General features: G+C 48.6%; 2 protein-coding genes across 2 annotated transcripts; both read right to left on the reverse strand.

The window, feature by feature from the left end:
- Nucleotides 1-72: 72 nt before the first annotated feature.
- Nucleotides 73-5,502, reverse strand: LOC132436537 (zinc finger protein 280A-like). The gene is made up of 2 exons (XM_060029458.1): nucleotides 5,376-5,502; nucleotides 73-2,219 (listed from the first exon to the last, which is right to left on the reverse strand). Exon 2 carries the CDS (start codon nucleotides 2,153-2,155, stop codon nucleotides 458-460), a length of 1,698 nt encoding a protein of 565 aa, XP_059885441.1. The 5' UTR covers nucleotides 2,156-2,219; nucleotides 5,376-5,502; the 3' UTR covers nucleotides 73-457.
- An 11,297-nt stretch (nucleotides 5,503-16,799) lies between these two features.
- LOC132436538 (melanoma antigen preferentially expressed in tumors-like) lies at nucleotides 16,800-21,383 on the reverse strand. The gene is made up of 4 exons (XM_060029459.1): nucleotides 21,339-21,383; nucleotides 19,810-20,129; nucleotides 18,857-19,465; nucleotides 16,800-17,376 (listed from the first exon to the last, which is right to left on the reverse strand). Exons 1-4 carry the CDS (start codon nucleotides 21,381-21,383, stop codon nucleotides 16,800-16,802), a joined length of 1,551 nt encoding a protein of 516 aa, XP_059885442.1.
- Between the last annotated feature and the right edge of the window lie 395 nt (nucleotides 21,384-21,778).

The raw sequence follows: 21,778 nt of genomic DNA on the forward strand, positions 1-21,778 counted from the left end.
GAAATTACTATGAAAGACAGACACACGCTCATAGCAGCTTTATGCAAAATAGCAAAATTATGAGCCTCAAAGTTCAGGAACAATAAAATGGATACATAAACTCTGCCATATTCATTCAAGGGAATTCTACTCGGCAATGAAAAAGAATGTGCCACAGCGACACACAACAAGAATGTATCTCACTTATTTAAAAGAAAACAAAGACCAGACCAAAAAGAATCTATTGTGTGATTCTATTTACTTAAAATTTAGAAACAGGAAAACTAATCCCTGGTGGTTGAAGTCAGAAAAGTGGTTACTTTGGGAAGGAGAGGGTGGCTGGGAAGGAGCATGGAGACTTCGGAGTTACTTGACAGTGGAGAGATGAAGCAGGTACAACCTCAGTCACCGTAAAGCCAGACAGGCGCTGACACTGCTTGCTGGCATCTACGAGCCACTATGTACAGCTGGCCTAGCCTCAATTCAGCTTTTTGGGATTTCCGGAGGTGGGTAGAACATAATTTTTAGCCAGAACCCCTGCTGCAATACGTCTGGAATATCTAGTGTTCATAGCCACCCTCTTGGTAGTTTTTTCAGGTGACACTCGGGATTCAGTGCTGGTCACAATCATGGGTGCTGCCTCTCTTGGTCCTGGTTGAACTGAAGTTTGGATCTTGACCTCTGTTTCAGGAGGCAGCCCTTCCAGTTGCTCTGGTTTTTTAAATGGTTGATGATTCTTGGTTTGGTGCTCCATTTTCTCCTTCAAAGTCAAAAACTGTAGCCGGCACTTGGAACATTGAAAGACCCTCTTGTTCCAGTGCCTCCAAGCATGATTTACGTAGGATGTCGTCACTTTGAAAATTTTGAGGCAAAACAGACAAAGCAAACTGTTTGTGTTTTCATGCCATGTTCTGAAATGTGCTTCCACATCAGCAAAGGCTGACGATCTGTAATTGCAAACCTGGCACACGTAGGGCATTTCGCCAGGTTTATGATTGACCTTCATGTGCTGTAAGAGAACCTGATCTGTTTCGAAGGACAATTCACAGATTTTACAGACCACAGAGGGCTCCTGGGAAGTGTGGACACTTTCAATGTGACACTGCAGCTGGAAGGGGGTGGGAAACTGGCGGTGGCAGTGCCGGCAGGTGGTGTGGATTTCCCAGCCGTCATCCCTCTGCTTCTCAAATTCCAAATGGTTCTTCACGTGGGTCATAAACTTGATATTTTTGAGGACTTTTAAGCAGCTGAGGCATTTGAAGGCTGCGTGGGTCTTCCATTCTGGCTGCCTGTCTCCTGGATGCCGTCCGTAGTAAAAATCATCAAGTAACATGATCAGATTTCCTTTCTTGGGATCAACAGTCTTGTTTTGAGTTGCTAGACTCGAATAGTCTGTTTTTGCCAGCCTTTCCAAGCTACGTGCTCCATCTGGATCCATAACATGGTAACGTGCCTGGTTATATGCATGAGCCCATGGAAATGATGCCCCATTGTGAACATGGCTTGACGAGGTCGGGATACCTTCCGGGGTCATACTCGTGTTCTTTGTAGGAAGGATACCTGGAGAGGCCACAGCTAAGGCCTGTCCCCCTGGGATTCCATGGCTGACTTTAGGTCTTTTGGGATTCCCACTGTATATATCCATATCTGAAGTGGGACGTCGCTTTGAATCACGAGGACTTTTATCCTTGCCTCCTACCGAGAATGCAGCTCCAGGTAGACAATGAGGCCATGGAGAGAGCAACTCTGAGGAATTGTGAAGCACGACTTGCAGAGAGCTCATTTTATAATCAGGTTTAGACGAAGGCTCAAAAATAATAGGACTATCTGCGTCTCCCCATTCAGATTGAAAAGCCGGTGAAATGGCTGCTGCCTTTGACATCGGGGTCCTGCAATTTGAAGGCTGCAATGTGTAAGTCGTATCTTGACTCACGTGACCCTTCTTTCTTGTTGAGGATGAGTCCCTGGTCACTCTGTTCAAAATGTTAGAAATGACCGGCTTTGAATTTGAAATCACTCTGACAAAGAGGGTTTCAGCATCTTCATTGACATGCTCCACTCCAACAAAGATCACCTCAGCACTGTCATCGTCCTCGTCTCTGGGTCTGGACCCTCCCATCTTCTTCTTTGGTCGTTCTGGTGCTTGTGCTTCCTCACGCAGAAAGGCGTGTGCCATTTTACAACCGCTTTTTGCTTGAAGTGGTCCCTTCTTCTACTGCTTTCTTTTGGCAAACTCCCACCTAAAGGCAACCACATGACACGGTCAGTACAGTTGTCCCCCCAGATCCGAGTTTTCGCTCTCTGGGGTTTCAGTGAACTCTCGGTTGTTACCTGAAAATATTAAATGGAAAATTCCAGAAATAAATAACTCATAAGTTTTAAATTGCACACCATTCTGAGGAGTGTGATGGGAGTCTCGCACCGTCCTGCTTCCTCCCACCTGGGACACTCGGTTATCAGATTGTCAAGGTATCACAGTGCTCGTGTCCAAGTCATGCTTATTTTACTTAATAATGGCCCCAAAGCACAAGCAGAGTGATGCTGGCAATTCAAATATGACAGAGAGAATCCATAAAATGCTACCTTTAGGTAAAAAGGCAAAAGTTCTCAGTTTGATTAAAAAAAAAGAAGAAAAAATTGTACGCTGATGTTGCTAAGGTCTATGGTAAGAATGAATCTTCTATCTGGGAAATTGTGAAGAAGGAAACGTGCTCGTATTGCTGTCACATTTCAAACTGCAAAAGTTATGGCCTCAGTGCATGGTAAGTGCTTAGCTGAGATGGAAGAAACATCAAATTAGTACAATAATATTTTTGACACAGAGACCACATTCACAAAACTTTTATAACAGTGTATTGTTATAATTGTTCTATTTTATTCTTAGTTACTGTTGTCAATCTCTTACTGTGCTTTTTTTTTTTTTTTTTTTTTTTTTGCGGTACGCGGGCCTCTCACTGCTGTGGCCTCTCCCGCCGTGGAGCACAGGCTCCGGACACGCAGGCTCAGCGGCCATGGCTCACGGGCCCAGCCGCTCGGCGGCACGTGGGATCCTCCCGGACCGGGGCACGAACCCGTGTCCCCTGCATCGGCAGGCGGACTCCCAACCACCGAGCCACCAGGGAAGCCCTCTTACTGTGCTTTTATAAATTAAACTGCATCGTAGGTACGTTTGCATAGGAAAAAACATTGTGTATATAGGGTTCGATACTATCCATGGTAGCAGACATCCACTGAGGGTCTTGGAACGCATCCCCCCCTCCCCATCGTGGATAAGGGGGGATTATTGTATTTATTTCAAAAGACAAAACTGGTGCCTTATTTAATCATCAGCTGAAACATTGAGATAACTATTAACAGCCTTATTTTATACGTGAGGAAACAGGCTCAAACTCAGTTAAGTAACATGATAATTGTAAACTTACCACTCTGGCCCCCAGCCCCCACTTTTGCCTTATCTCCCCAGGGCGGCCCCAATGCTCCCATTAAACTCTGCAGGAGAGCTGGCATGCACCCTTTTGCTTATAGATCTCCAATCTCACTCAGAAATGCCAACCAACATGAAAGGTCCAAAAGAGCCCTAGGCTATCGCCCGGGATGCCCCTCCCTCCCTCCACTCTGTGAGTGTGGAAGGCACCAGATCCTGTACACCGATCAAAAAAAATTTTTTATTTTGGTTGCACTGCATGGCATGCCGGATCTTAGTTCACCGACCAGGGACGGAACCCTCGTCTCCTGCAGTGGAAGTCTTAACCATTGGACCATCAGAGAAGGCCTCGGATCAAATTTTTTTTTTAAATTCCAGGAAGATCTTAAAAGCAAAACTTGAAGTTGCCTTGTGCTGGCAACTATATATATAGCATTACACTGTACTTAGAACTATTTACACAGCATCAACATTGTATTAGGTATTATAATGAATCCAGAGATGATTTAAAGCATATGGGAGGATCTATCAGTTTATATGCAAATACTACACCATTTTATATAAGGGACTCGGGCATCCATGGCTTTTGGTATCTTCGGGGTGGGGAGTCCAATCTCCCACGGATACCGAGGAAGGACGGTACTTTCTCAGGACTTCTGTTGCTCCCCCTGATTTGGATGCTCTTTCTCAGGTACCCTCATCCCAGCTCCTGACCTGCTTCAGGTCCACAGCTTCTCTGCAAGACTTCCCTGACCACACTTTCAAAAATCACAACCTCCCCCAACTCACATGCTATATTCAACTCCGAAGCTATTTTTCAACAGCGTTTATCACCTGCCTAACACACAAGTATAAAATACATCTTGCTTCTTTTGTCTCCACCCACTAGACTATGAGCTACACACACGAGGGCAGAGAGTTGTATTTTGTTCACTGCTGTATTCTTTGTTTCTAGAGCAACATCTGGCATGCTGTCAATGCTACATGTTTGCTACATAAATATAAAGTAACTGTTAGTAATATGATCATTTACCTGTACAACAGGCCCGAACCCACCAATTCCAGGCTCCCCAAGCACTTACACTTGATCTTAGCCAAAAGGCTGAGAAGTGATTTTCCAAGCATTTAATTAAATCCAAATCCTAATGATTTAACAGCATCATACAAGGGAGGAAATCAGCCTGTATGTAGTTGGGTGTGGGGAGGGGTGACTATTGAAATAAAAGTTTTGTAACGTAGTTCTCTCCCTACAATAGATTTGCTGATAGCTTCCATGCCATTAACACATGCATTGACACTAAGGGACATTCTAATGTTGACATTTGACCATTTCTGTTATCTTGCATTTCATCAGTAGCACTTTATAAGTTTGTTTGGCTATATATATATATATATATATATATATATTTTATAGTGGTATCAGAAATAATGTTGTATCTTACAGTTGATGGCATCTTAGATTCAATGAAAAATTCTATTTCTTTTCATAAGCTGAATCCAGCCTACTAAATTGACTTCACAAGTCACTAATGGGATGCTAGCTGCATTCTATAGGCAAATGGTTTAAACAGGGATTGGCAAATTGGCTTGCCCCCTGTTTTTGTTTTTGTTTTTTTATTGCCCAGCCACCAAGCTAAGAATGTTTTTTATATTTTTTAAGGTTTTTTTTTAACTTTTAAGAATATATTTAATTTTTTTTTAATTTGGGGGAAAAAAAACGAAGGAATATTTTGTGACATGTGAAAATTACATGATATTCAAATTTCAGTGTCCACAAATAAAGTTTACTGGAACACAGCCACGATCACTTGCTGTTGCTGGAGGCTGTTTTGCACTACTAGGGCAGAGTCAAGCCACTGCAAGCGACCACATGGCCCTTAATGCCTAGTTACTATCTAGCCCTTTACGGAGAAAGTTTGCAGACTCATGGCTTCAGAGAACAAAATGGAGCATACCAAACTCCATAGCTCACCAGCTCCTGAAGTCCAGATGATTCAGTGAACTCTGAGCCCGAGCGAAGGGTGAAGCTGGAACGTCCTGGTCTCCATATCCAGGAGAGATTTCTCTCAAGTTCACCAGCGCTACTTCCTGAGTCCTCTGTTCCTGGAACTCCTACCTGGCTCTCCTCAGTGACGCTGAATCAGAAGATTCCATGCCTTTTAAAGCCCATTATAATCCAATCCCTAGCATCCAAACAGGGCTCCAATCATGTCCCTGAACCAGTTTATCCTGATTGGATATTCAGCTAGAAACCTTTCACCCAAATTGCCAGTGAAAGGAAAGAATGTGGGTGGGGCTTCAGGGCCAGGCCCAGAAGCTGCCTTCCTGGTCCCCAAGGCAGGAGTCCCCACTGCTCTCTCTGGCGTCCACAGGCTCACCACCTCATCTCTAATTTACCTGCATTTTAAGCTATTGGGGATCAGCAGGGGCAGGGGAATGTGGTCCACACAGATATTCCAACAGAACCCAGGCTGAGGTCAGGAACCTGAAAGGACAGAGGTCCTTTTCCAACGCCAGAAAATTCTCCATCTGCAGAGAGCAAACCCCTGCTCTCCTCCTGTCCCTGGGGGATCCAGGGGGCAGGGCTCACTCCCAAGTGGTCTGCACTTGAAGACTCAGCACCCATGGGACTCCCGGGGTCCTCATTGTAGGTCTTCAGGCTGAAGCCCAGGAGCTTTTTCTAAGCAGGGGCTCATTCTTTCTTAAACCAGTTCCAGGGGTGACAGCTCATACCCTGGTCTCCCTCTCTCTCCCCTCCTCCCTCCCTCCTCCTCCTTCACTCTCCCTTCCCTCCTCACCACCTAGATTACATCTGAAACTTTCCCTCCCACTGCCTTTACAGCCCTCTGCATACAGATTCTTGGAGATAGGGAGGGCTTCTAACAACTCCTCACTGGCAAGAATTATTTGTATTTCCACTCCTAATGCAACAGAGTCACTGAATTAGAACAAAAATGAAGTTCACTAAAGAAAGCATACTGAAGTGCCATAACCTGATATAACATCAAAAATACCTTTCTGGGACTTCCCTGGCCGTCCAGTGGTTAAGACCTCGTGCTTCCACTGCAGGGGGTGCGTGTTTGATCCCTGGTTGGGGAACTAAGATCCCACATGTCAGGCAGAGCAGCAAAACAAACAAACAAAAACCTTTCTTGAGCTTCCCTGGTGGCCCAGAGGTTGAGAGTCTGCCTGCCGATGCAGGGGACACGGGTTCGTGCCCCGGTCCGGGAAGATCCCACATGCCACGGAGCGGCTGGTCCCGTGAGCCATGGCTGCTGAGCCTGTGCGTCCGGAGCCTGTGCTCCGCAACGGGAGAGGCCACGACAGTGAGAGGCCTGCGTACCACACAAAAAACAAAACGAAAGAAAAAAAACCTTTCTTATCAAATCAACATGCTATACACCTTAAATTCACACCATATATGTCAATTATATCTCTCTGAAGCTGGAAAAATAAGTATAAATGATCTGACCATTAGAAAGAGCTCATTTTATACTTTTTAAAACGGATGGTGGTGAGTATCAAAACCCTATGCTATTTACATTCTTTTGGATACGTTTAAAAGCATGATAGTAACAGTTTTATTTCCCTTTTTTTTTGGCCACGCTGCGCGGCTTCCTGTAGGATCTTATTTCCCTGACCAGGGATTGAACCCCGGCCCTTGGCAGTGAAATCGCCACCAGTTTTATTTACTTAAAGGGCCTATTTTTATTATACGCCAGAAGCTACATCCTTTGCAGTGTTTACACTTATGATGAAAACATTTTTTTTTTTTTTGCGGTACGCGGGCCTCTCACTGCTGTGGCCTCTCCCGTTGCGGAGCACAGGCTCCGGACGCGCGGGCTCAGCAGCCATGGCTCACGGGCCCAGCCGCTCCGCGGCATGTGGGATCCTCCCGGACCGGGGCACGAACCCGTGCCCCCTGCATCGGCAGGCGGACTCCCAACCACTGCGCCACCAGGGAAGCCCGATGAAAACATTGTTGATGTCAACTTTAAAATGTTTGCAAAAAGTTAGGGGAAAAGAAGGAAAACTTTGACTATTTGATACGTTTATAAAGATTGCTCAAATTTCAGAATCACCTGGGACATTGTGAAACATACAGATTCCAGGGCTGCATCTCACACCTGGGAAACTCAAATTACCAGGGCAGGGGCCTGGGAATCTGAATGTTCAATGTTTGCCCCATTTGATTCTGAAGTGAAGGGTGGCCCAAGGTGGAAAATCCTCCAATACTTTGGGAAACACTGATCTCTCCTATGATTAAAATACCCACGAGTCCACTCCTTCAAGGGAGCCTGAGGATGGGTTGAGGGTCAGGAATTCATTTCTCTTTCATTTGACACACTGAGCACCTGCCTTGGGATGAGCATTTTATTGGTGACTCAAGAAACCAATCAGGGACTTCCGTGGTGGCCCAGTGGTTAAGACTCCACACTCCGAATGCAGGGGGCCCGGGTTCGATCCCTGGTCAGGCAACTAGATCCCGCATGCCGAAACTAAAAAATAAAATAAAATCAGAAACATCCCACATGCTGCAACTAAGACCTGGCACAGCCAAGTCAATGAATGAATGAATATTAGAAAAATATAAAAAATAAACCTATCAGAGGCTGGAGCTTGAGCTGGGTGCCTCCCCCTCCCCATCAGAGATTCTAGGACCCCCACCTGGGATATGTAAGCAAAGCCCAGAGATCAGGAGTCAGTTCGGGCTGCACTTCTGAATCACCTGGATTGTGCTTCTTAACCCTCAGTGAATCTAAGGAATCAGCTACACGGTCTTGTGAAAATGCACATTGTGGTCCTGCAGTTCTGGGTAGAGCCTAAGAGTCTGAGTTTCTCACAAGCTCCAGGTGATGCCCAGGCCACTTGGCCAAGAACCAAATATTAACCAGTAAATACTAGGGAGCTATTGAAAAGTACTTATGTCCTGGTTGATTCTGCCCATCTTACTCCAAACCAACAGAATCAGTATCTTCAGAAATGGGACCAGGGAGTCTGTATTATTAAAGGTCCCAGGTCTTTCTAAGGAGCAGGTGGGGTACAAATCCCCTGCTTCAGATGATGACAGCATCTGTGCAGCATTCACCAGGTGAATCACCCCTACCATCACCCCCTGTTTTGGGCTTCATTGTGTCCTGCAAAATTCATATGTTGAAGTCCTAACCCCCAGCATTTCAGAATGTAACCGTATTTGGAGATAATACTCTTAAAGAGGTGATTAAGTTAAAACGAGGTTATTAGGGTGGCCCCTAATCCGATCTGATGGGTCTCTGTATAAAAAGAGGGAGGGGACTTCCCTGGCGGTCCAGTGGTTAGGGCTCCGTGCTTTCACTGCCGAGGACCTGGGTTCAATCCCTGGTTGGGGGACTGAGATCCCAGAAGCCACGCAGCGTGGCAAAAAGGGAATTGGGACACACAAGACATCAGGGATGCTTGGACATAGAGGAACACAGGGACACAACAAGAACACTCTCTCCATCTGCACGCCAAAGAGAGAGGCCTCAGGAGAAGCCACCCTGCCAACACCTTGATCTTGGACCTCTAGCCTCCAGAACTGGGAGACAATAATTTCCTGTTGTTTAAGCTCTCCCCCACCCCCAGTCTGTGGTATTTGTTATGGCCGCCCTAGCACTCTTACACACTCTTTAGATCAGGAGCCCATGGAGAGGGCTCACCTCAGGTATCGGTAGGGGGTATGCAGGTGATAGCTCAGCTCCCAGGTGACTGCCGGCCATCAACAAATGCCCAAGCACCCTGATTTTTCAGGAAGCAGTCTTCCTCTTGTGGATTACTTCCTGAAGACCACTGCTGCTAGGGGCCCCACTCAATTCTCTTTCTGGCCCCAACTCTTTTACTTCTCACTCTAGACTGTGATGGACAGAACCTTGAGGACAGAGCGAGTCCCATTCTCATACCTTCCTGAATGTGAGGGGAAGTATCTGTTTTGGCCAAGAAAAGGAAGAAAAACAAACCACAGCTATAGAACAGAATGGGATCTTAGTTCCCGGACCAGGGATCGAACCCACGTCCCCTGCTGTGGAAGCACGGAGTCTTAACCACTGGGCCCCCAGGGAATTCTCAGAAACTACTTTTCAATTAAAAATCATACTTATGCAGAGTTAACAATAAAACCTAACCACGCAAAAGAGCATTCACCCACTGTACAGCAAGTCTCACTCCTGCCCCAGACCACAGGTATCTGTCTCTGTTCCCAAAATAAACTGTTGTTGAGAATTTCTCAAGTGTCCTTCCTTGCATGTCTTCCTCATCCACAAGCACACACCCCTCTTCCCCTGCTTTTATGTAAATGGTGTATATTATTTGCATACTCCGCAAATTTAAGTTGTGTTTTATTAACATAATTTTACTGAGTGACTTTAACTTGGATGGGGAGAAATCGATCAGGGAGTTGGATGATTATCCTCATTTGATTTCAAATGATCAGAAGCAAACAAGAATGCATCTTCTGTGGAGGATGTGAGGGAAGGACCACAAAGGGGGGCATGAGATGCTTCGTGAACACAAAGGCATGGGCGTCCCAAATTCAAAGTCGAAGCAACTTACAGATAAATGTCAGAGAGTGCTCTTTGGACATATCTGTGTTTTCTGGTTGCATGTTTCTACTAGAAAAGATCCCAAGCCTTTTCCAATGGTGGCTTAAAATGCCACTAGGTTCTATCTTTACCCTGAAAACGACTGAGTCACTGAAAGCCTCACCGGAAGCGGGAGCTATTGTTGGGAATAATAATACCAATAACAGCAATTAATGTTTATTTAGCACTGACGATGAGCCAGGCCCTGTTCCTGGAGCTCTATGTCTTTTATTGCATTTAATCAAAGTTATGGGACTTCCCTGGTGGCATACTGGTTAAGAATCTGCCTGTCAATGTAGGGGACACCGGTTCGATCCCTGGTCTGGGAAGATCCCACATGCCGCGCCACAACTACTGAGTCTGCGCTCTAGAGCCCACAAGCCACAAGTACTAAGCCCGAACGCCTAGAGCCTGTGCTCCACAACAAGAGAAGCCACCACAATGAGAAGCCTGCGCACTGCATTGAAGAGTAGCTCCAACTAGAGAAAGCCCGCGTGCAGCAACGAAGATGCAACGAATCCAAAAATTAATTAATTAAAAAAACCAAAGTTATGAGAAGGTATGTATATATTATTATTATATCTAATTATTACAATATGATATACTATAGTACAGATTTTTTTTTTCATGGAAAGGCATTTTCTTTTAAATACTGTAGTGTGTACATGTCAATTCCAAACTCCCAATCTATCCCTCCCCCCAGTCTTTCCCCCTTTAACCATAAGCTCGTTCTCCAAGTCTGTGAGTCTCTTTCTGTTTTGTAAATAAGTTCATTTGTATCTTTTTTTTTAGATTCTGCATATAAGCGATATCATATGATATTTGTCTTTCTCTGTCTGACTTATTTCACTTAGTGTGATAATCTCCAGGTCCATCCATGTTGCTGCAAATGGCATTATTTTATTCTTTTTAATGGCCGAGTAATATTTCATTGTATATATGTACTACATCTTCTTTATCCACTTCTCTGTTGATGGACTTTTAAGTTGTTTCCATGTCTTGGCTGTTGTAAACAGCACTGCAATAAACATTAGGGTGCATGTATCCTTTAGAACCACGTTTTTCACTGGATATATGCCCAAGAATGGGATTGCTGGATCATAAGGTAGCTCTATTTTTAGGTGTTGGGTTTTTTTTTTTACCATCTTTATTGGAGTCTAATTGCTTTACAATGTTGTGTTAGTTTCTGCTGTATAACAAAGTGAATCAGCTATATGTATACATATATCCCCATATCCCCTCCTTCTTGAGCCTCCCTCCCACCCTCCCTATTGCCACCCCTCTAGGTGGTCACAAAGCATGGAGCTGATCTCCCTGTGCTATGCAGCTGCTTCCCACTAGCTATCTATTTTACATTTGGTAGTGTAGATATGTCCATGCTGTTTTCTCGCTTCACCCCAGCTTACCCTTCTCCCTCCCCGTGTCCTGAAGTCCATTCTCTATGTCTGTGTCTTTATTCCTCTCCTGCCCCTAGGTTCATCAGAACCATTTTTTTTTTAGATTCCATATATACATGTTAGCATGCGGTATTTGTTTTTCTCTTTCTGACTTACTTCACTCTGTATGACAGACTCTAGTTCCATCCACCTCACTACAAATAACTCAGTTTCGTTCCTTTTTATGGCTGAGTAATATTGCATTGTATATATGTGCCACATCTTCTTTATCCATTCATCTGTCAGTGGACACTTCGGTTGCTTCCATGTCCTGGCTATTGTAAATAGAGCTGCAATGAACATTGTGGTACATGACTCTCTTTAAATTATGGTTTTCTCAGGGTATATGCCCAGTAGTGGGATTGCTGGGTCATATGGCAGTTCTATTTTTAGATTTTTAAGCACATCCATACTGTTCTCCATAGTGGCTGTATTAATTTACATTCCCACCAACAGTGCAAGAGGGTTCCCTTTTCTCCACACCCTCTCCAGCATTTATTGCTTGCAGATCTTTTGATGATGGCCATTCTGACTGGTGTGAGGTGATACCTCATCATAGTTTTGATTTGCATTTCTCTAACAATTAGTGATATTGAGCGTCTTTTCATGTGCCTCTTGGCCATCTGAGATATTAAGAAACTTGCTCACTGTCCCAAAATAAATCGCATCCCAGGCCTGGACCTTGGCAATGGGTCTATAGATCCTGAGCTCTTAATCCCTCACGTGCATCTCTCTTTCAATAAAGTCTCAAGTGTCCGGGGTCTGCCAGACATGACGCCAGGTTCTGGAGCACAGAATTAAATGGTAACTACCTCCCTGGATCGTTATGACTATTAAATAAAATAATGCCTGCAAATAATTTGGTACTATTGTGAAACCCAGCCTTCAAGATGGCCCTCGGTGATCCCTGCACCCTGGTCTTCACACCCTTGTATCGTGACCTCTCACAAGGAGCAGGGCACCAGCAGGATACTGTGGAGTGCTAGTGTGTGATTTCCAAGATTAGATCACAATGGACATTCTGCCTTGCTCTCTTGAATCACCCGCTCTGGCGGAAGCCAGCCAGCAGCCATGTCATGGGAACACTCCGGCAGCCCTCTGGGGAAGTCCACGTGGGGAGGCACTGAGGCCTCCAGCCAAAAGCCAAGGGAGACAGCCATCCTGGGGGAGGATTCTCCAGCACAAGTCAAGTCTGTCAAGTCTTCAGACGAATAAGCCGATTAAGCCAGTATTTTGAGTCGACCCTCACAAGAGACTCTGAGCCAGAAACACCCGGCTAAGCCACAGTAACTGTGCAACAGGAAACAGTTATTGTTTTAAGCCCCTACGTTTTGGGATCATTTATCTTGTAGCCACATCATTGGCCATATGGGGGGTAAACTCAACCTCCAGCCCCTCTCTCCTCCCTGGAGGTCATCGGGCTGGGACTGATTGTTTCAACCCTCTAATCACAGGATTGGCCCCACTGACAACCACCCCCCAGCCTTAGGCACTTTCCTGAAGTCACCTCATTAACAAAAGACACCTTGATCACTCTCATCACTTAGGTAATGCCAAAGGTTTTAGGAGGCAGTCAGGTTTCATCTCTGTCCTGAACCGTTTCGGTCCATTTAAGGGATTGCGTGGAAGCACTTCTCTACCTGTCAACTAAAACACTGGGGGAACTGAGCTGGAAGAAAGAAGCAAGTGGAGCTGGATCTTCACCAACGAGTGAAGTGAGGATAACATGGGTCCATCTCCTCAAAGGAAGATAAGATATTGAATATCCTGTGGACAAGAACAAAGCCATGCAGGTGCCCAACGGGGCCATGAGTGTGGGGAGTATGTAGAGGTCGGACCCCGGGCCCCACTGGGCACTTGTGCTTCTCACACGAACCTCACTCTGGCACTTTTGGGTCCACATGGCACCCACCACTGCATTTCTGCAGTTCAAAGTATCCCACGACACAGACTCAGCGTCTCCAACTCCCCTCCAACTTTGTGTCAGCTGCAGAGTCTAGGCTATTTCTCTCGGAACCTAGTTGCATAAGCCCCCTTATTACTACCTCAGTGTAGTTTTGATTTGCATTTCTCTAATAATCAGTACTGTTGGGCATCTTTTCATGTACCTATCGGCCATCTGGATGTCTTCTTTGGAGAAATGTCTATTTAGCTCTTCTGCCCATTTTTCAATTGGGTTTTGTTTTGGTTAGTGAATTGTAGGAGCTGTTTGTATATTTGGGAAATTAAGCCCTTGTTGTTCGCATCATTTGCAAATATTTTCTCCCAGTCCGTAGGCTGTCTTTTCATTTTGTTTACGGTTTCCTTTGCTGTGCAAAAGTTTTGCTATGCAGTAACTTTGATTAGGTCCTGTTTGTTTTTGTTTTTCTTTCTATTGCTTTGGGAGACTGACCTAAGAAAACATTGGTACGAGACTTATGTCAGAGAATGTTTTGTGTGGCCTTTTTTTTTTTTGGCCGTGCTGCACAGTTTGCAGGATCTTAGTTCCCAGACCAGGGATGCAATCCAGGCCAAGGCAGTGAAAGCGCCGAGTCCTAATCACTGGACTGCCAGGGAGCTCCCATGTCAGGCCTTCTTTTGGTCTTGTTTCTGCCCGTGGCTATTTCCCTGTGTTAGATCGCTCTCTGGCTCTTTCCTATTCAGCTTCACCCCTCTCACATCCTATCCCTCAGCTGCCCTAACCCTCCTGCCTGTCTGACGTGCAGCTGGGGCTGCTCCTGGGTAAATGGTTACTTCCAATCATCCCACCCTATGTGCCATACTCTCCCTGCCTGCTTCCCAACAGCTGCAGACCCCGATCCCCCTGCCCACACACACACAGGGCCTCCATCCACATGGCCCCCGGGCCCCTGGGCCCCCAGCGGTCACTACCTCCCCATGCCCCATCCTTACGGATGAGCTTCCTCTCCAGCCAAACTTGACTTTGAGAACCTCACTGCATTGATAGCATATGCCTCTTTGAACATGTTGATGACAAAATCTAAATTCTGAACAAAGACTCTTGTAAGATTTCTTTCTCAAGTGTGGTCTCTGGGCCAAATAAAGTCCCAAGTGCAGGGCACCCTGCTTGAGAAGCAAGAGGCAGTGTTCACTTTTGCTTTTCTTCCTTTACTTGCATCGGGCAGCTAATAATCACCACTGTCCTATATGGGGCCATCCATGACCGGGGCAAGTGCCTTCCGTAGGTTAGCCCTGTGGGTGACCTCACTGCAATGTCACGAGGCCAGTGTGATTATGTTTTGCGGCTGAGGAATCTGGCACTGAGATCACACGATCTCTGCCTCTGTCCTTCCTCGTGGAGAACCTGCTCGTCCTGTATACTTTTCCTCATATCCCAGAGGTGCCAGTTCCCGTTCCGGAAAATACGGTCTGTAACTTAGGGATGCTTGGGGATGCTGAGACTGGGTGCGCACTGGGGAAAAGTAAGAGAGATCTTTTTCTGACTCCCTTCTTCCCAGCACACCATCACTTATACAGATTTCTGCATTCTCTCTTCTTTCAGAAATGGCAAAGCATGTCCACAAGCCGAGGGGTCCATTTCTTGTTCTTTCTTACGGGGCATAGGGTAGGAGGCTGGCAGGGGTGGGGCAGAAGAAAAGAGGGTGCCTGCTAGGGGAAGAGGATAGAGAAGGGCCAGTGGCTGTGCGGCAGGATAAGGGATTGCTGACAGTTGGCCACACCACATAGGCGGTGGAGGATGGCTCATGGTCAGGGACATGCAGACGAGCCCTGCCCCGGCCTTGGTGTGTGGCCTTCTCCCCAGCTCGTGTGTGGGAAGCCGGGTAAGGCAGCCCAGGGCTACAGGGCGGACCCCACTGCATGACATGTCCCTTTTTTTTTTTTTGTAAATTTATTTATTTACTTATTTTTGGCTGTGTTGGATCTTTTTTGCTGCGCACGGACTCTCTAGTTGCGGCGAGCGGGGGCTGCCCTTCATTGTGGTGTACGGGCTTCTCACTGCGGTGGCTTGTTTCGGGGCATGGGCTCTAGGCACGCAGGCATCAGTAGCTGTAGCGTGCAGGCTCAGTAGTTGTGGCGCACGGGCTTAGTTGCGCTGCGGCATGCAGGATCTTCCCGGACCAGGGCTCGAACCCGTGTCCCCTGCATTGGTAGGTGGATTCTTAACCATTGCGCCCCCAGGGAAGCTCGTGTCCCTTTCATTTGGATGGGCTGTCTTGGGGCGTCGCACGGGGTGGCCCCACCACACCCCCAAACCAAATCTGACGTTCACCTGCTCTATCCGAGTGCTCCCAAGACCTGGCGTGGGTTTGTTCTCTCTTGGGACCCAGAATCCAGGGCATCAGAGCTGGCTTATCACCTCCTCGACAGGGAAGAAGGGGGGTCTTCCCGGAAGAAGGGCATTCTCACCCTGGTGTGACCTACCTCCGCACAAAACGATGAACTCTTTTCAATGTGGGAAACGAATAGTAAACAAACGTTCTTTGTCTATGTGAGCTTACTAGTATTTTGCTAGCAGGAATTAGGATGTTTTTACAGGACACAGCTAACTGAATTCAAGGGGCTGGACGCAGTGGGAAGGCGGGTATGGGCTGGTGAGTCCCAGAGGCTCCAGATGGTCTGTGGGTAGATTTTCCTCCCAGGACTCGGGGCCTGACTTTGCACATTGAAGCCCTATCCTGGCACCACCCAGGGCCAGGGATGGAGGCTCTGCATCTGCTGGATCCACTGGGGAGGGTGCTAGAGTCCAGGGCCTGGGTGGAGCTGGCAGCGAGGGTCCCTTGGAAGAATGTTTCCTCCAGTGGTGCTCACTATTGGACACTTAGTACATTCCAGGCCCTGAGGACGCACCTTGTGTGCAATGATAGACTGAACAGCCACAGAAGTAAGTGAGGACCTAACAGGTGATCCAGAAACAAGACCAAAGGGAGGGAGAAATGGTGCTGTTAACTCTTGGGGCCGAACCTCGTCCAGCCGAGGCTGCCTGGGCCTCACACAGGCTGGCTTCTTACTTAATCACTCACAGGAGATTACTGAGGTTTAAACGGGAGAATCACGGTCACAGATCACAGCGAACACCAGGTGAATGACACTGAGGTTCCCTTTATTTCTGACCATTTCTTTATGACTATCCACGTAGGGGTAACGCCCCCATCTACTTCTCAAGCCTGAATCCCCCTCTAGAAATTTAGATTCACATTTCTAACTCTACAAGATGCATCTCCCCGAAGATCCCATCAACTCCCCAAGTCACCATCCCCCCCGCCCAGCTCTGAATCACCTTTCCTTTTCCCGCTAACAATGAACAACTGTCTGAAACTATAGCTTGTGTTTCTTCGAGATGCGCTGACGTCTGAGCGGCAGTGTCCGCGTGCCCGCGACAAAGCCTGCGGCTCGTTCGCTGGGCTAGGCGGCCATGTAACAGGGGCACAGGATGGGCTCTGGGTTGTAGAAGGTCCTGTCGCCACAGTGCGGACAGGGGTCGCCGCTGAACCAGACCATACTGGGAAGCCCCAACTCCTGCAGCACCTGCTTGAGCCGGGCGTGCAGGTGCGCCAGGCGGCCCAGGTGGACGGTGCCGTGCACGTCCTCGTAGCTCTCCAAGGGCGCGGGGTACAGCACGAGGCTCAGCTTGCTCAGCCCCACGGTGTGGCGCAGCAGGCTCTCCAGCACAGCCATCGAGATGGGGTTGCCGCAGAAGCTGAAGGTGGTGAGCTGGGAGCAGTGGCTCAGGGCGGGCAGGAGGGCGCTGAACTGGGAGTCCATGATGCCACACTCGTCCAGGTCCAGGTCCTGGAGGGTGGCTGAGGCCTTCTCGATCAGGACCCAGAGGGGCTTGGAGCTTATGCTGGTCAGGTTGACCCCGCTAAGGCTCAGATCCTTCAGCTGGCTGACGCTCGGCCACTGCGACAGATGCATCAGGTCTGCCTCTGAAATCAGGCACTTGGTAATCGACAAGGTCTCCAGGGGGTTCTTCAGACACCTGGAGAGAGACAGAGCAGTCAGGCCCGGGAGGATGGAGGTGGTGGGCGGAGGGATGTGGGGTGGCCCAGGCCTCAAGGGAAGAGAGGCCCATTTCACCAGATCCCAGTCTTCCGGAGGAGGCTGCATGGTCAAAGGAGAGGTGCCAGGTCAGCCCAAGGTTGAGCGGGGTCCTTCCCCATCCCTTATCTGCCGTGTGACGGGGTCGAGGGAAGGAATCCTCAAGTGCTCCCTGTGCTCACCCGTCAAGTGGGGGACGACATACCCCTGCCAGGTGTTGTGAGCACAGGTAAGGTAACAATGGTAGGTGCCCACCGGGGAGCCTGACCCCATGTCCCAAGTGAGAGAGGGGATCAGCAAACTACAGTATTGGGAGACATGACCTAAACTGCTTTTAACTCGGGCTTCCTTCCTGCCGCCTCCTGGACCCCATCACCTGTTTCTCTGTTCCCAGTGAGAGTACTGGGATCTGTGCTTAAAGGGCTAAGCCAGGCAAGGTCTGGCAACGTGCACAGGGGTCCAGCCGGCAGGGGCTAACTCTGGTCGCTGTATCAGCCACACACCATCCCTCACTTTCCACAACTCTTTTGTTTGTTGTTGTCCTTGTGTCATGAACACGTTTATTCTTAATGCTTTGAGTTTGCAGTCGCCAGAAAGGAAATCAATCCAACTCTTTCACACAAATAAATCGGGCTGCATTCTCTCCTCTTTCATCATTGTGTCCCAGGTAAAGCTATGATTCTATTTTAAGAATGAAGAACACATTTCTAGAAGAAATCATCTGTTACTGAAGAATTCCTATATAATCAGAAGCCTTAGAAGCAAACAATAGCTGTAATTTGGACTCGAGATTGGAGCCACTTCAATAATGATACTCATTTGACTTTTTGTTTCTCTTCTCTGGACTATTTAGGAGCAATAACTGCTAACGTCCTGATGGACGCCACAACTCTTCACTCCTGCTCCCTCCCCGTCATTTCCAGAATCACCCATTTCCCACGTCACACCTCACTTGGAGCCTAAAGCAATCCGGGACAGACAGGAAAGTGGGATAGGTGGGAGGGACAGGCTCACGTGGACCAGCTGCTCAGCACAGAGCTTTCGATTTGAAACCTCACGTTGGATGGGCTTTCCCCTGGTTAATGTCCTCCTGCTTAGTTATTTTCCATCATCTCAGCTTAGACATCACTCTCTCAGGAAGAATTCCCAAAGCCACCCTCACCTGGCCCAAAGCCCCCACGATGCAGATTCCCAGCAAAGAGCCCCCTTTGACAGGCATCTAACTGAAGCCACACCTCTGACCCTAACCTGGGAGGCTATGTGACAAGATGCCGGGGGACGGACTGGCGGCATCGTGTGGACCTCTGAGTGGCCCGTGCACCCTGGCACCATCCATGGCAGGCAGACAGTAGACAGACACCCCACGGATAACGAAACGGGAGAGGCCTGCCCTGGTCTGCAGAGACAGCGCCACGCCTCACCTGAGCACCTGGTCCAGGCGGCCCTCAAGGAAGGAGATGGAATCCAGGTAGAGCTCCTGCAGGTGCTGCAGGCTGGAAAACTGGCAGGCGAGCTGGCTGACGCAACGCTCCTCCATGCCGGGGGCGGCGAGCGGTGTCATGTGGATGTGCGAGAGGAGCAGCCGGCGCAGGTTGACCATCTGGCCCAGGTGCGGCGCGAACCTGCCCAGGGTGGCCAGCTTCCAGGTGCAGTTCACCTCCAGGTCCTGGACAGAGTCGAGCTGCACCAGCTTCAGGATCTTCCTGATGTTCTGCATCGGCATGGAGAAGACCCTCAGCTTCTGACAGCACAGGCGGAGTGAGCCCCTCCTCTGCTTGACCTTCTTCAGGAGGTAGCTTAGGGACGCATCGGGGGTGCCCTCCTTGAGGCACAGGTCTATGAGCACCTCCACGGGGGCCGAGGTCTGCTTCGACCACGCCCTTGCACCTTCCACCCGGCGCCTCTTCCTCACGGGCCGGGCCACCTCAGGCTCCAGCAGTGAGCACACACCAGCCCTGGTGCCGGAACACACGGTCCAGAAGTCCTGGTGGGCGTTCCGGCGCAAATCCAGCACCTGCAGCTTCCACCGCCTGCGGGACAACGGGAGACACACTGAGCTGTGCGGAGACCCACGGGGACCAGGACCGCACGGCTCAGAACCCAGCCAAGGGTGCTACACCCCAGACACCAGCTGCTCCTCGAGCTTCCGGGGCCCCTCCTGGTCCCCACTTTAAGCGCCACGAGGAGGGGGTGAGCCCACGTGCCTTTTGTCACCTCTGCACCTTAAGTAGCCCTGCACGCCCGAAAGCCTATTCCCAGAGTGGCCCCGCCACGGCCCCAAGGCCTCCCCGCGGCCCCGCACCACACCCCACCCGATGCCAGCTGCGTCTTGCTCAGACCCCCAGGCCCCACCCGCCTGCTGGGGCGCCCTCACCTGGGGCGGACCTCCTGGGCAAGCAGGACGTCCAGGCCGTCGATTGCAGCTTGGAAGGTCTCCAGGTGAGGCTTGTGCTCCTTCATCAGGGACCCCAGCGGGAGGCAGGGGAAGGGCCAGGCCTGCACCATCGCCTTCACGGCCTGGCCGTGCATCCCGGCAAAGGCCGCGGAGAACAGGGGTGGGAAGAGCTCAGCGGGCAGCTCCTCCAGAGCGGCGATGGCCAAGGCCTCATCCCTCAGCAGGCTCTGGACGGCCAGTTCCAGGAGTTTCGGCGGGGCCCGGATGCCCACCCTGAAGAATCTGCTCAAGAGTGAGTACTGGAGGGACACCAGAGAGCAAGGGGTGGGTCCTTCTCCGGCCAAGGACCGGCGACCCTGCCGTCCCTCCACCCTCTAGGGGACCCAACGCAGGGCCAAAGACACCCCTCTGGCCACAAGGCCACAGCTCTGGCCCTGCTGGCGCCAGCCCCAATGAGGGGACGAGGTGACCTCTCGCCCTATCCCATATCCACCCATGCTGCATTTAATCCCAGCCCCTCTGAAAGGTGGGTACCTAGAAGCCTGACAGCTGACCCCACCCTCTCCGGAGAAAAGCTTCTGATTATCACTCAAGGACTGAAAACAACAGGAATAAGGAGTTTAGCCCAACACGGTCTCTTCCTAAACTCCAACAAATAACCCAGATGGGAAAGGTGGAGGAGTACCACACAGTGGGTACTGTTACCCCATTTAAAAATCTTTAAATCAGAAACCATAAAGCAGCATGACAGTATTTGATAGCATGTGATGTTAGAGATTAAGAAAAATAAAAACTGATTCCAAGATGTACCTATGAGTATTATTATTATGGAATTTTTTTTTATTCCATGGAATTAAAAAAAAAAACTTTTCATTTCTAAAATGAAAACAAACCGAAAAAGCCCTTTAAACTAGTAAAAATCACAAAACCATAAATGATATGAACTATAATTACTAGTCACAAACCAAATATGTAACATGTCATCCAAAAATTCCAACTAATTAGATGTCTTACATCAATAAAAGAAAAAAAATCTATTTGGTTAAGAAATACTGTAACTGTCTATGAGTGGCATAACCAGAGCAGAAATCAAAACGTTTGGGATTAAGGCAAAACTTCACATAGAAGCAAAAGCAAAGCCTGCTACTGCAAACGTGTACAAAAGGCGAAGAAAAATTCTCTACAGGACCTTGGCCTGCATGGCCTGTCCTGTGGAGACCCTGGCTGGGGCAGTGGTCAGGGCCCGAGGCCCCAGATGCCAGGGCGGGTGTGGTGCAAGGAGCAATGTGCTCAGGCCTCTGAGTCCCTCCTCTGGCTCCTGAGGAGCCATGAGAGGCCTTCCTGGCCACACTTTTCAGATCCCAGCTGAAATTTCCATTTCAAATGGAAAGCGGAATCTTACTACTGGAAATCCATCCAGCTAACACTGATTTGACTTTCTCCTTACACACAACTGATAGGATCCTCTGTCCACTCGTGAAAGCGAAAGATAAAAGAAGAAAACCAACCTGCAAGCATATTTGTTCGAGGAGCATGGGCCACATCAAAACCATCCCAATGTCTGAGTTAAGACAGCTTTGTGCAGACCTAGTGGTGTCACCCCAAAGGGAAAAGAAATATAACACAATTCCTGAGAACCACACAGTCACTTATACGTAACCTACAACTGCAAAATGTGTGCCCGTTCATGGGGGAACAGAGGTAACACTGAGGGATGGCGGGTCCTCCAGATTTTGAGGCTTAAGGCTTCCCCAAAGGAGCTCAGGTCGAAATGACAACTAGGAGCTGGCTGGGAAAAGGGAGGGGCTGGGCGTTTGTAATGAGACCAAGGAAATTACCCAAGACCAGGGAAAGTGTGTTGTGTTTGGAGGAATTCAGAGACCTTTGTCAGGATGGGCCTGAGAAATTGCCAGCAGGAGTGGCTACGGGGGGACCTGGTGGATCCCTT

The sequence above is a fragment of the Delphinus delphis genome, chromosome 13, assembly GCF_949987515.2.
Source record: "Delphinus delphis chromosome 13, mDelDel1.2, whole genome shotgun sequence".
In the NCBI taxonomy this organism is placed as follows: Eukaryota; Metazoa; Chordata; class Mammalia; order Artiodactyla; family Delphinidae; genus Delphinus; species Delphinus delphis.

Excerpts from the sequence above, each read along its gene's own strand:
- LOC132436537 (XM_060029458.1), bottom strand. The coding sequence starts at position 2,155 with ATGGCACACGCCTTTCTGCGTGAGGAAGCACAAGCACCAGAACGACCA.
- LOC132436538 (XM_060029459.1), bottom strand. The coding sequence starts at position 21,383 with ATGGTTTTGATGTGGCCCATGCTCCTCGAACAAATATGCTTGCAG. Across the intron at positions 19,466-19,809 it reads GCCCAGGAGGTCCGCCCCAG|GCGGTGGAAGCTGCAGGTGC; the intron begins GTGAGGGCGCCC and ends GTTGTCCCGCAG. Across the intron at positions 17,377-18,856 it reads CGCCTGGACCAGGTGCTCAG|GTGTCTGAAGAACCCCCTGG; the intron begins GTGAGGCGTGGC and ends GTCTCTCTCCAG.